The 15,406-nt window shown below is 43.0% G+C and overlaps 1 protein-coding gene across 1 annotated transcript in view; it reads right to left on the reverse strand.

Moving 5' to 3' along the window:
- Window positions 1-15,406, reverse strand: part of CCDC170 (coiled-coil domain containing 170) — an 85,734-nt gene that overhangs the window by 5,367 nt on the left and 64,961 nt on the right. Inside the window, 2 exon segments of the mRNA XM_049695246.1 lie at window positions 8,797-9,039; window positions 11,387-11,560. Of these exon segments, the coding sequence (XP_049551203.1) occupies window positions 8,797-9,039; window positions 11,387-11,560 (417 nt within the window).

Raw genomic sequence — 15,406 nt, forward strand, 5'->3', positions numbered from 1 at the left:
AAGTTTTTTAACTGACCATTCAAAATAAATATGAATGAGCTACCACTTATCCACTGGATGACTATAACCAAAAAGATAGGCAGTAACAAGTGTTGGTGAAGAAGTGGGGAAATTGGAACCCTCCTATACTGCTGGTAAAATGCAAAATGGTGTGACTGCTGTGAATAACAGTTGGCCAGTTTTCAAATTGTAAACATAGAGTTGACTTATGACCCAGCAATTCCACTCCAAGGTGCATATATGCAAGAGAACTAAAAACTTACGTCCACACAAAACCTTCACAAGAATGTTCGTAGCAGCACTATTCATAATCACCAAAAAGTGAAGACAGCCTACATATCCATCAATGGACGAGTAGATACTATATCCATGCAGCAGAGTATGACTCAGCAATAAAAAGGAACGCAGTACTGATACATGTTACAACGTGGATGAACCTTGAAAACATTGTGTTAGGGGAAGTAACTCAGTCACAAAAGACCACTTATTATATGATTCCATTTATATGAGAGATCCAGAAAAGGCCAGGGGTTGGTGGGAGTAGAAAATGGGGAGTAACTGTTCCCCATTTCTTTTTCAGGTAATGAAAATGTTCTGAAATTAGATAGCAGTGATGTTTATAAAACTCTGTGAATATACTAAAAATACTGAATTGTACACTTTTAAAAGGGTAAGTTTTATTATATGTGAATTTATCTTGATAAAGTTGTTATTGGAAAGTACATTTACAAAGAAGCCTTTAAATGCATCAAAAGAAATTACTTTGAAATAAAGAAGTACACGTGGGATGGACAAAGTGCCAATACCAGCAGAGCTCTGAATTTAGTTCTGAGCCTCCTAACAGTTCAGACAAGGCCTACAGGCATATTCTCAAAGAAAAAGCATAAATTTGTGTTTTAATTTTGTTGAAAATCATTTAAAGGTTACATCTGAAAGTAATAAAAAGATACCAAATAATGAGCGTTTGCTGATTTCTCCCTTCCCCTTTCATTTTATCCCTTCTTTCCTAAGAAAGAAAGACGCTTTCTTGCTGCATCAACTCCCAGCCTGTTGTTCCCAGGGCAAGTCTGAGTCATGGGGAGAGTGTTGGGGAAGAAGAAAGCCTGAGGGACTAAACTGATCTACCCGATAAAAAGCTGAGAGAGGAGCGGGAAGAAAGAGCCTCTGTCAACTAGGCTGCAGGAAGTGTTTCTGGATGAAACTTGGGATGATGGAAGAGGGGCTTGTGAGGAGATATAGGTGTCATGCAGCAAGGAAACAAGAGGGAGAGAAAACAATGGAAAAGACGCTTTAAAATATTGCTACTCTTGATGAATGAAATCCTCCTTTTTCTTTTTTCCTTTTTGTTTTGAGTAACAATAATAAAGCAACATGAGCATTTAGTTTCTGGACTGCTGATTATTTATTGATGAAGGATTCTGAGATTGTTGCCATCTACCCAGACTACACTTGGAGGCTACTGTCAGAGATTAAAATCTTGACAGAGTCTCGGGGTCAGAGCTCATCTTCATGGAGACTGAGCTCCAGAATTATGGCGTAAGGAGCACAAGCTGACCTGACCTAAACTCTGAAGGGTCCTCCAACACTTCTGGAAAGTCAGAGGAACGGTAGAAGCTATTCTAAGATTGGAAGTATGACACGATACGGAGGAAAGGTGCCTGCTTGGGACAGGGATGTCCAGATGGAAAATCAGATTTATACTGTCTGGGTAATGTCGCTAAACTGAGAAAGCTTGAGTCAAATACCTAAACTGGAAACTTGTTTGTACCTACTATCACACACACAGATTCTTAAGAAATTAAATTCCTTTCTAGGCAGAGAGGAAGTCAATGGCAGACACTCTTGGACAAGTTCAAAACTTTTGAACTGGCTCCATGCAGGAGAGAGGAAATCTCTTGGGAAACTGACAGCTGCTCGCAATCCAGAAGGTGTAAGAACAACTGCTGTAGCTTGGGAAATATGCAGGAAATAAAATGCCAGCAACAGCTGGGGGAAGGGATTCGGAGTCAGCTTTTTCGTCAATGAACCAGCACAAGTAGGGCAAGCACTTGAGACGAGGAAATGGCGCCCACGAAGTGCAGGTCTGCAGGGGCCGACCTTGGAGATCATTCATGGATTCCAAGTTATCAAAACCCGTATTTGAACGTGGACTGTATATTAGTACGAGTATATTCGAATATTATCTCAATGTAGATTCCTGAGTGTAACGACTGCACTGTGGTCACACAGAAGAATTCTCTTGTTCTTAAGATATAGCGGGTAAGTATTCAGGGATGAAGTGTCATGATGTCTGCAACTTACTCTCAAATGGTTCCTCTCTCTGTCTCTCTGTATCTCTCTGTCTCTCTCATTAGGCAAAATATAACAGTAAGTAAAATGTTAACAATCTACATGAAAAGTAAAAGAATGTCTGTTATGCTATTCTTGCAACTCTTCTATAGGTTTGAAATTTTTCAAAATAAAAAATTGAGAAGGGAGCTTTCCCATGAGTGATCGGTACATGTATAATGCATCCTATCAGTAAAAAATTCTGAATATATATGTACATTTATTTATAAATTATATGAACAAGTGCTCTAAATAATACATTGTGTAGATTTTCAAATATTTTACAAATAGGGGACATTAGATGAGTGAAATCAATATCAATTTTAAAACAAGGTTATCTCCCTTTAAAACATAAAGATTCCCTTCACATGCCAGCTATCTCAGCGCTGCAGAGAAAACATGGGGCAAAGCAAGAAGTTTCTGGGATCGCTATGTTGCATTATAAACCTTACATTAACAGAAGAGGAGATCCATTCAGCCTTTCTACTCAGATTGCAAAAACATTTACAGTGGGCCATCTACCAAAGGAGATGGAGCACAGCTTGGAGAGTTAGCAGCACATAAATCAAGTCCTAATGAGAAAAATTTATAGCCAAGAATTTCTCAAAAATGTGAGACTTTATCACAATCCTGAGGGCTGCCTGAATTCTTGTTGTCAGGGAGAAAGTAATAGACTCCAAGCCAGGCCACCAGGACCGAACTGGGAGCCAGCGGTAGGAAGTAGGCTCAGCCTCCTACGTCAAATCCAGCAAATGAGACTGCTGGGAGGATGGGGGGTTGGGGGGCGGAGAAAGGGGGCCAAGGCAAATGGGCTTCTTAATCCAACTACGGGAGCTTATCAGATCCAGCCCAGAGTTCAGTGAGAGACTGTGCCCACAATTTTTTCCCAGTGGGACAGAGATGGTCATAAACAAGACTGATGTGCCACTCAGACCCCAGCGAGGATGGACCAGCTTCCGATTCTGCTTCCCTTCCAGTGAATAACATACCTGGCATCTGCCTCCTTGAGGGAAAGCGTTTCAAATCTGGTGAACAACTCTCTCGTGTTATAAGGGCCAAAGACCCTAAAAGAGAAGGTGATTCGACGTAACATCGGACCTGTTGAATCTGCCAGAGGATGTGAATTCTCCACCTGGAGGGTTTTTAGGAGATCGCACTGAAAATAGGACCCTGCGGGCGCCAGGCACTGCAAGAGGGCTCTCTAAAGGGGGTGGGACAGCAGCGGGGGAGGGTCACCCAATGATGCTGTGCGCCTCCTCAAAGAACCACAGAGATTTCACTAGGAGGAAACCGTAGCAGAAATCAAAGGAAGATGCTCCACTCTGCAGGCTGAGCACACCCCAAACCCCTCCGCAGCACCCAGGCTGAGCACACCCCAAACCCCGCCGCAGCACCCAGGCTGAGCACACCCCAAACCCCTCCGCAGCACCCAGGCTGAGCACACCCCAGACCCCTCCGCAGCACCCAGGCTGAGCACACCCCAAACCCCTCCGCAGCACCAAGGAGGTTCTTCCTCACAGGTTCTGCTTGACGTACACATTCAAAGTAGGGCGAGTTCAGGGCAATTCAAGGTCCATGGATCTACATAATCAGAGCTGAGTTCATGATGGTAGGTTTGGGGAAAATAATATAAAGAAAGGCCGCATTGGCTAGATTGGAGAAAGTTCTGGAGTGTGGGAGGAGCATGGGAAGCAGCTACCTTATGTGGGAGATTATCAAGAAAGTGAGAAAGCAGAAGAGAGCTTTGCTGGCGGCTGAAGAATGTTACCTTCTTTGGGTGTTTCCTTGAGAGACTACAAGGAAGGTAATAATGGCTTTCCACTAGTTTTTGGCTGTCTGACTACCAGTCTTCGGCCACAGCTCCCTACTAAGATTGAGCCACATGGTACAGGCTGAAAGCTCACCACCAAATATCTATTCTTCCTTTTTTTATTACTTCCCAGAATACAGACCCATTTCTTAGGCTGACTTCATCTAAGTGAGCCCCAGGGACTAAGTTACAGCCAACGAAGACTAAGAAGTGTTGTATTGTTCCTGGAAAGTGGCATACAGGATGTCCTTCCACCTTTCCTTCGGCCTGGTGCCTGGAATGAGGCCAGCAGCTAGCTTGCACTAAGAGGTGGCATTGAGGAGGAAAGTTATTGCTGGATGGTGAAGCAGAAAGAGAGAACAAGCCAGGATCAGCGATGAACATGAAGCTATCCTACTAAACGTGGAATGACTATGTCCATGCTTCTTTGCAGTGAGAAACATGTAAACATCTTTCCTGACCAAGCCACTGTTATTGTGTGTTTCAATCTACTCAGCTGAAACTATTCATAACCCATGCCGGCTACAAAGCAACTAGCGTTGCTTTGGGCAGATCCCTAGAAACAGAAAGTAGATTACTGGTTTATGGAGTTTGGGGAAAGGATGAATATGGAGGTTTTTTGTTTTTGTTTTTGTTTTGGGAGGTGAGGGGATGATGGACATGTTCCAGAATTAGGGAATGGTGATAGCTGCACAATCTTGTCAATATATTAAAAACTACTCAATTTTGTACTTTAAAAGAGTGAATTTTGGGAGTTCCCTGGTGGCCTCGTGGTTAGGATTCCGGGCTTTCACTGCCATGGCCTGGGTTCAATCCCTGGTTGTGGAACTGAGATCCTGCAAGCCACGCGGCACAGCCAAAAAAAAAAAGTGAATTTTATAGCATGTGAATTATATCTCAGTTTTTTAAACGAAACACATAGAAATGTGTCCAAATTATTACTTTGTATCAACCCTCTCTAAATGGTGAAATTAATGCCTAATTTAGTAAGAGCGCCCCCCTAACCCCACAAAAGACATGTCCACCCAGAACCTCGGAATGTAGTCTTATTTGCAATTTGCAGGTGTAATTAAGATAAGAAGCATGGGGCTTCCCTTGTGGTGCAGTGGTTAAGAATCTTCCTGCCAATGCAGGCGACATGGGTTCGAGCCCTGGTCTGGGAAGATACCACGTGCCGTGGAGAAACTAAGCCCGTGAGCCACAACTACTGAGCCTGCGCTCTAGAGCCCGCGAGCCATAGCTACTGAGCCCGCAAGCCACAACTACTGAAGCCCGTGTGCCTAGAGCCCGTGCTCCACAACGAGAGAAGCCACCGCAATGAGAAGCCCGCGCACCACAACAAAGAGTAGCCCCCACTCGCCGCAACTAGAGAAAGTCCGTGCGCAGCAACAAAGACCCAACCCAGCCAAAAATAAATTAAGTAAGTAAGTAAATTTTTTAAAAAAAGGTAACAAGCTCAAGGTGAGACCGTCCTGGATTAGGGTGGGCCCCAGATCCAATAATGAGTATTCATATAAGATACAGAAAAGGAGAGACATACAGAAGGAAAGGTGACATCAAAATGGAGACAGAGATCAGAATTCTGCAGCGGTATGCCAAGGGTTGTAGGCAGCAACCGGAAGCCAGGAGAAAGGCATGGAATGGTTCCCCTCAGATGCTCCAAAAAGAACCAACCCTAGCAACACCTTGATTTCAGACTTCTGGACTCCAGAATTGTGAGAGAATCAATTTCTGTTGTATTAAGCCACTCTATTCGTGGTACTTGGTTACAGCAGCCCTAGGAAACTAACCCAAGAAGGCCATTTTTGCTAACGTCAGAAATACTGCTTTATGGATAGTAAAATTAACACAGGGACAAGCATAGGTGATGTACAAAGATGGAGAATTGATACCATCAGTCTGTCTTGAATACCAATATGTCTCAAGTAAAACAATAAAAAGCTGTTTTGTAGTTGAAATCTTATAAATTCATGACGTTAGCGTTTACTGTATTAGTTAGCATTGGTGTCATTTACTGTATTAGTAAGTTATAGAGATCTCTGTTCCTTACTGGCAGGCAGACTTTGCACTCTACTTAAATGTTTAGGGGCTACGTGATTGCTAAGTCAGTCAAACCCAGTCTCTTCTATACCTTACCTGTAGAAATATGTGCGTCTCTTTATGCAAAATAAAACAACAAATTAAACACACAAGCCAACTTTATTTACTTTCCTGTCTCTCCTTCCCTTTTCATCCAAGTATTCCAGAAGACTAGGCCGCCATCTTTGTTTCTAGTTCTCTGTCATTTCTCAGCCTACTGAAACTTGGCTTTTTGTCAGAGCCTTCACTCACTACCACCATGATCTGCTATTATACACGCTCAAGCCTTAGATGTCCCAAGGCCAAGTGTAGCAAATAGTCATTCAGTCTTCATCTCACGGCTGCCCTTGATGCTGTTGATCACAGCCTTATTCTGGAGTCCCTTTGCTCTCCTCATATCTCTGTTTCTTTTTAGTCTCTTTCCTGACAATTTCACTCATCTTCTTGAAATTCCCCAGCGGCTCCCCAGGACCCAGATGAAAAGTCCAAGCATCCTCGCGTGACACACGAGGCCCTGTGTGAGCTGGCCCTGTCCCCTGTCCGCTACCCAGTTTCTTCTGCCAGTGCTCCAAACCCCGGAAATTATCACGGTGTTAGCAGCAGCCAATCAGCGTTTCTATCCACCTGCTTATTGCATTTAATTATCACTCATTTTCATTCTCTTCTCCAATCTGTCTATATTTCAGTTATTCCCATTCTACCTCCACAATGTTTACCTGTCCACATGTCACCTATGTGATCCATTTTCTTCTTTAACTTAACCACCTTTTTAACTTAAAGGAATTTAATGATTTTAAAGGGAATTTTATATGATTTCAACAGAATGTGCCACAAATGGGAGATAACAATAAAACAAACACAGTATTAACAATAAAAGAAAACGGTATTAGTAGGTACTATTGCTGGTACTCAGCACTGAGCATAAGGCTTATTCTTTGTTTAAAATGTAGACCAGCAAGTGTTCTAGGACATAGTAACCTCTAAGATTTTCTCCTTCATGGTGAAAGAATTGAAAGAAAAACTAAAGGGAACCCATTTTTTACTTCAGGATTGAACATCATATAATACCCCATCCTGTATCTCCTAGAAGCATTCTGTATACAGAATGCTTCTGCTCTCTTCCTGCTTCCGCTCTCTTCCCGCTTCCGCTCTCTTCCCACTTCCGCTCTCTGCTACACGAAGCGTGGGCTCCTCTCACCGCAGCACCACTTCTAGTTCACAGGGTTGTCTTGGCCCAGGCCTCCTATGGCTACTCTCACTACACTTAGCCGGGATCATGGCTTAGCGCATCTGCCTGGGAACCTCTGATGGAGAGTCACTGTGTCCCTTACTTGAGTGGGCCACCGCCACCTGCTCCCACAGTGTGTCCTCTTGAGCACATCTTTAGCGACCTTCCGTATCCCCCAAGAGCGCAAATGGAACTTCAGGCCCCGGGGCATGGGTGCAATCTAGGCCCCCTGCGCCTGCACCTCCTGCAGCCCCTGCCAGCCAGGGAGGGAGCAACTGCGTGCTGACTTCAGGGCACATCAGTGCTCCCTGACCCACCAGACACACCCCCCAAAGGTCAGTCTCAAGGTATGAGAGGGGTGTCCAGGATACTTACTTCTGATATTTTCTCCCCACCCAGGCACCCTATCAGATGCTTTCCCTAGCCTCCCCCTTCCTTTACATTCAAGTATGTCCACTCCCCTGGGTGGAGTCTGCCCTCCCCTTCTCTAGGGAAATAAGCCTTTACCTAGTGGCCTCCTCCTGATGCCAAAAGGGCTTCAGGGGGAAAAAAGCTAATGACTCAGAAGGGAGAATAGAGTGGGAAATATGCCCTAAAATATTGTCCTGCTATACAGATTCAAGTGCCGGCTTCATTCCAGATTCCTTTTCCCAACTGGTCTGTGTCCAGATTCGGAAACATTCCAAAAGTCCATTTCAGAGCCTGTGTCTGCAAAGAGCAAGGACATCATCGTTGCCCACTTTCACGACACGGGTATGTGCCAGGGGTGACATGCGTACATGAAGTTACGTATTATGGCCAGCGGCACACATACGTGATATTTAAATATTTTTATTAAATCCCAAGTTCTAACTTCGTTCTTCTCTGTATTCATTAGAAGCCGAACGCCTCGAATCCAGGAATCACACCACCCCAACCTGTCTGCCCTCTTCACCATTTGGTGTGACACATCACACAGCACAACCCACACCTGTCTTCTCAGTGAACACTTCTGCTCATTTTCTCATTTTCTCTAAGCAAATTCCTATGTGAAAAATCCCTACATGATCCCTACCATGATAGTCACCCACACTGTGAAGAAATGTTTTTATCTTCTGTACACCACGTCACCCCTTTTTGACTGACTTTTCACCCAGCAACTATGGCTTCAATTCAAATACTGAAGAGACACGAAATTGATCGACTCTGCTGATCTGTGGAATATTTGCATTTTTCTCACAACTCTAGAAAATCACAGGAAATTTTCAGCTTTTTTTTCCTGGTGTATCCCTTTTAAGGCTGTCACGCTTTTGCATAAACTTTTATGGAAACACACACAGACAGTGACAAGGAAATGCAGCTGAGCACTTGCCTGAAGCTCACTGGTGTCAGCCAGTTTGGCTTTGAGGTCAGTGTTCGATTCTCGACACACACTCAGCTCCTTCTGCAGCCTCTCCACCTTCTTCTGCAACTTCCTGATGGTGACATTGCCCTCGTCCCTCTCCACGGCCGATGCCAAATGCACCTGCTTCTCCTCCTCCAGCTGGGCTATTTTTTGCCAGAGGAGGTTCATGTGCAGCTCTTTGCTCTCCAGTCTTTCTTTCTGAGTCTTTAGCTGGTTTAATACAAACAGGGATTTTTTTTTTAATAATCATTGAATAGTCAGTAAATATAAATGACTTACTCAGATAATGTTGATCTTTATCTACACTTCAATAAGACTAATTTGTAAACCATCAGATTTTCCTGATTGCATTTTTCTATCCCTATTTTTCCAAGAATTAATTTGGTAGCTGCAAAGTATGAGACAAAAAAAGCCACAGAAAATGCACAAAGGAGTAGGCTTTCAATGTCTGATTCCCTCCAACATTATGTGCATCATAATAAAAATGTAAAATTACTTTTAAAACTACGAAAATGGGCTTATCAAGAGCAGAACATAATAAGACAGACAAAATCCTCTGCAACACCCCACGGCAACTATACTTCTACGGGTCTTTTCTGAAAGAAGACAAAGTGTAAATTAGTACCGAAAACCCAGTGCGACTACTTTCAATCACTTAGAACCAGGTTGAGGGGCACCAAACATGGGAGTTGATATATTTTTAAAGTAAGCTATATGAAGGAGATTTTGAGGAAAGCTTTGTTTATATATTGAACATCTTAGAAATAGAAGGGACTTCAAGAAGGCATTGCTTCATTAGTGTCTTTACTATACTCCAGACCTTATACCATCCACAAACCAGGCTGAAGAGGGTCTGCAAATAGCACTTAGCATCGACGGTCAAACTTGATGAAAGAAATTGTAATGGTTTTTAGAAAAAGATTATGGACTCTATGAGGAGAAAAAAATCCTCCTGGGCTTCATATGTCACAATTAGTGAGTAGAATATTAAGTACAGGAACCTCTTTCATCTCTTACAAACACTGGGAATTGGAATCGTGTAGAATTATAGAATGTTAGAGCTAAAGACCATCCCATTTTCCCTAATTATATATTCTGTATTAGTAAAGTGTTTAAAGGTGTGAAGGGCTTACTGAAATGAGGGCTTAAATATCTTGTCTAACAGTGACAGCAATGTCCATGCCCACATCCTTTTTTAACAAGGCGCTTTTAGTATTTCTCTAACTAAACTCCCTTTCCTGAGCTTCTTCATGTCAAATTTCACTCTACTGCAAATTTACCATGGTAAGTTCTGTACACTAGTCATTTTAATAATTATATAATACTTAAGAAGGAATAATATTGGATATTGAGGAAAAATCAATTATCTGAGAACTTCAGAAAGAATTGTAGCTCAGTTTAATGTCTCTGATGGTACTAGGGGTTGTCTGCTTTCTTTTATATAATATTCCTTAAGATACAGTAAATGGAGAAGAGGTCAAATATGAATAGAGCATCTTCTATGAACCAAGAGTACAAAAATGCTATTTATTAACAACCTCATGAGGTAGGCATCATCCCCATCTTAAATATCAGGAAACACAGACAGAGAAGTATATAATTTGCCCAATGTCACACAGCTTGGTTGAACCAAATTGAGAATCCAGATGTGACTCATTAAGCAGCCTATACACGATAATTCTACCACAGAATTTTCTCCTAAGAACTATTCTAAGGACACATCTGTGTTTTCCTCTTTCTTTCCCCAATGCCAATAATTACATAATAATTATGTTTTTATGTTTCATCCATTCATTTATGTAGTCTAAACTGTTTCTAAGTCTTCCTTTGAGTGAGTGGAAAGTAAACTCTTCTCCTCTCTACTTTCTAGTGCAAGAGAGCTTATATAAAGGTGAGACTGCTAGATGTTGTCCAGCTCTCCTCTTCTCCCATAGTCATAGAAACAGTGACTTTTTCAGCTAGACAAGTGGCTACCCAGAGTAAAGGCTACAGTTCCCAGCCTCCCTTGCAGCTAGGTTTAGCCATCAGAACACATTCTAGCTGTGGGATATAAACACAAGTTCACATAGAAAACTCTGGGAGCCTCCTTTAAAAGACAGCTCATGCATGTTCTTCTGCATCCCTCTTCTTCATCCCTTTCTTTTTTAACCTTCTGCCCGGAACACAGATATAATGGTTCTAGGCACCACTGTGAACCATGACAATAAGGACCCCGCTAGGGATGGGCAATTACTGAGCTGAAAGGAGCCTGGGTCCTTGGAAACTTTACAGAGTAGAGCTGCCAACTCACTCTAAGCTGCTTACCTCCAGAAATGGATGTGAGGGGAAAAAATACCCAAAAAAACCACTTCTACTTGTTTAAGCTATTCACAGTCAAACATAACCTTAGATGATACACTTACTTTCCCTTCAGACTTGAAACAGAGACTCAGCTTCTAAATACATACTTGTATAATATGTTTCCTAGCCACAATGGCAAATATGGTGGAAATAAATTATTTTTCAAGATTTAAGTTTCTCAGAATTTCCCTCTCTCAACACCAGCAATATCCCCTACCTTTCTCTGTAAACTGTAGGCGACCATCTTGTTTTCAATGACTGTGCTGCTCTCGAGGCGGACCAGCTGCTCTGTGCGAGCTAAAACTACATCCAGACGCGTGTCGAAGCCAAGTTCAGCAGCCATCTGGTCCAACTTCATCTTCTCTGAAAGCTGATCCAGAAATTTAAGATACTAAACCCAAGAACAAAAATGAAAATGGGACACAAAAGTAGAGTTAACAGGTGATCTCACAGAATCCTTGTGTTTCTCCCAAGCTTACAGGTAGTTCTCATTAAACCCAGTACAGAGCCCAGCCCCTGACTCCAGTGCTTGGTGATGAATTCTTGAACCACCTTGCCCGCTCCACTTTCTGCTCCTTGTCCAAATTCTCTTGACTCTCCTGGTCAGGGGCCTTGATGTTCAGTCTAACATTATACACTCTTCTTAACCCTGCCACCTGACAAGTGTGGCACGCTCCTGACTGCATCTGAATCTCTCTGCTTTGGGTACATGCTGCTGCTACCATGACCCTCCCGGCTCCTGGGATCTACTGGCTAATCCAGCCTCTGCGATCCATCATCCACGTACCTTCCATGGAAATTTTGTCCACCTAAGTGGGTCCTGGCCTCCAAGGTGGAAATTGACCAATTAGCTGGTTGCCATTTTACACTTCTTGGTTTCTACAAATCACGCTGAAACCAGAGCTCTCCATACAAACAAACTTGGGCAACATTTTTGTTTTTGTAAGTTAAAATTCTTTAGAAAATGTCTTTAGGGCTTCCCTGGTGGTGCAGTGGTTGAGAGTCCGCCTGCCGATGCAGGGGACACGGGTTCGTGCCCCAGTCCAGGAGGATCCCACATGCCGCGGAGCGGCCGGGCCCATGAGCCGTGGCCGCTGAGCCTGCGCGTCCGGAGCCTGTGCTCCACAATGGGAGAGGCCACAGCAGTGAGAGGCCCGTGTACCGCAAAAAAAAAAAAAAAAAAAAAGAAAATGTCTTTAAAAGTTTTTAATGTATCAAATTTAAAGGAACAACATTCTAAAATTGAGCTGTATCAGGGAATTGAGCTGTAACAGGTTAAAGTTACAAAACTACCCTAGGATCCTCCTCCACTTGATTTCTGTGGCTTATCTCATCATGCCAGATATTAATCCTTACTAAGTGCTTGATGAATAAATAAATCCATCAATGAGCTTTCTATAACATAATTTCATGATCTGGGTTCTATCTTTGAAAGTTCCTTCTCATTGCAATAACTCATCCATCTGGCATCTTTAGGCAATTACATGTTTAAACAAGTATAAAGTATCATTTCCTGATGACTAAAGCACGCCAGCTTAAAGCACAGAGCTATCCATATTTCAGTCATCAGAATGAAATTATTTGTAAGTGTATATTTTCCAATTTTGTTGAAAAGCATACGTAAAACTTCATCTCTCCTGTAAGTCACAGCCGTTACAGACATTGCTGCTGTATTGTGTGACAGGACCACCACAGGCTGTTTTTGTCTCTGAATCATCAGTTTGTCACTTCTTTTTTTGGCTGTCTTGGGTCTTCGTTGCAGCGTGTGAGCTTCTCATTGCGATGGCTTCTCTTGTTGCAGAGCACAGGCTCTAGGCATGCGGGCTTCAGTAGTTGTGGCTCGCGGGCTTCAGTAGTTGTGGCTCGCAGGCTTCAGTAGTTGTGGCTCGGGGGCTCTAGAGCACAGGCTCAGTAGTTGTGGCACACAGGCCTCGTTGCTCTGCAGCACGTGCGATCTTCCCTAACCAGGGCTTGAACCTGTGTCCCCTGCATTGGCAGGCGGATTCTTAACCACCGCGCCACCAGGGAAGCCCCAGTTTGTCACTTCTTAATGTTGGGTCAGCCCCCCTCATGGACTATTTCATTTCTAATCTATGCAGATGAAAGTGAAATAACTGCTACTGTTTGTATTTTAAATAAAATAGAGTTGGTACCTTTCATGCGAAGGTATAAAAGCCTCTCTTTCTATTTCTACCTGTGACCCATCCACTCAGCATTCAAAGATCTACAGCAGGCCAAAGGGGATTAAGGCAGGACTGAACCAAGACCCCACAGAGAAAGTGCCTTTTCAAGGACCTTGGCTAAGCCTCAGAAAGCTAAGGTTGCTGACAGGATTCCTGTACATTTTGTTCATTTGAATCACAGTGTAGCATGAATATATTCTATGTCGTATAAACCTCAATTACCTGTATTTAAATTTAATCTCTATACACCTTTGCTTTTCAATCTTACATGTCTACTATTTAAATTTACCTCAATTACCTGTATTTATATTTAATCTCTATACACTTTTGCTTTTCAATCTTACATACCTACTAGCCTTACTAGGCAGTAAGGCAACTATGACTATTTTATAGGCAGTTATCTATGAAAGATTCACCATGGGCAGAATCAGTTTACACAACTTGATTGCATGACTGAAAGCTGTTTTGGCACAACCTCAATTAAAATTAATGAGTCATCCTAGTGAAGGCGGGAAGAGACAACGATCTACCTAAAAGTCTTGCCTTTGATATGCTTCTTCTATTATTTAAATAATATTTATTGATTCTTGCTCTAAGCCCTGGAAAAATCCAGAAAAAATGATTTCCCCGGGCCTCAAAAAGTTCTGAGTTGACTGGAAAAGACAAATTAAGACATGGATACAAAAAGGGTGATTAGTGCCGTGACAGAGCCAGGTACGTGTTGCGTGAAGAACTAAGCCTCTGAGGAAAGGCTTCCAGAGGAAGTGGCATTGGAGCTGAGTCTTGAAGGGATAGTTATTTCTAGAAGAAGGTAAGGAGAACATTTTCTCAGAGAGACCAGCAATGTGCAATATGGATTGCCTCTAGACTCTCAGAGCCACTCTGCCTGCAGAAAAACCTTTCTTTGAGTCAGAACCCTCCTGTGGCTTTCCATTACCCACAGGATAAAGCCTCACGTAATCAGCCTGCCCTACCTCAGTTATTCCTGCCACCTTGAGAGCTGCCTCCTGCCTCTGCCTTGGCAACCATCACGTTCCAGTCTCCCTGTCACCCTCTATTTCTTCATCCTTCCTGCTGTCCCCTCTGCCTCAAATTCCTTCCCCACCGCTTCTGCCTGCCAAGTTCCTACTCATTCTTTCAGGCCCCTCTCACATGTGACCACTTGTGTGAATATGGCTCATTTCCTAACACACAGAAATAGGGAAGAAGTAATTACTCCTTTATCTGAATTCCTGTCGCATCGTCTACCTATCTCGATTATAGCACTAACTGTACTCATTGTGCCCTGATTTGCCCATCTCATCCATGACACTAGGATTTCCCACAGACACCTCTTAGGCATCTTTGCATATCCAACCCTCAACACAGGCATGATGCGTCCTCAACTTTTTTAAGTACAGAGGATGAAAATGAATGAGTGTCCAGAGTACGGATTTTCAACTGAAGAGTATTTTTCATGCCAAACTCTGCACCTATGCTCTTGAGCCCATTTGTCTCTTTTTCTTCCCCTACAGATGCCCGTGACGAGGTACAAACATGTACCTTGCCATTCTGTCCGATAAAGCCTTGCTCTGATCCTGTTTGTCATAGCTTTGGCTTCGTGCCTCTTTTCTCTTTGGTCACCAGCCTTGGTAGTCGTATAAGTCTCTAGCCCTTCTCTTCCTAGTCACCCCTCCTATTCTCCACCGCTCTACTAAAACTGCCACTCAGATGTCACCAATGGTCTTCCCAGGGTCAAATCTTAAGCTTAGACCCCATCTCTTCTCACTCTACCTTCCTTGTCGCCACTATCGTTTCTGAGTCTCTCCACACTGCAATCCCAGCTCCACAGTGATGAGATCTTTCTAAAATACTGTGATGTTCAGAAGTCACTTATTACACGTCATAGTCTACAGAATAAAGAGAACTCAATCTTCATAATCCAAGCCATTCCAATCTGCTCGCCTGTCAGAGCCTCGCCAAGAATGCCACGTTCCAGCCACATGGCAACAGCTACTCTGCACTCTCTGAATATACTATGCACTTGCAACTTTCATGCTTTTGTTCAAACTGTC

The sequence above is a fragment of the Orcinus orca genome, chromosome 12 (assembly GCF_937001465.1).
Source record: "Orcinus orca chromosome 12, mOrcOrc1.1, whole genome shotgun sequence".
In the NCBI taxonomy this organism is placed as follows: domain Eukaryota; kingdom Metazoa; phylum Chordata; class Mammalia; order Artiodactyla; family Delphinidae; genus Orcinus; species Orcinus orca.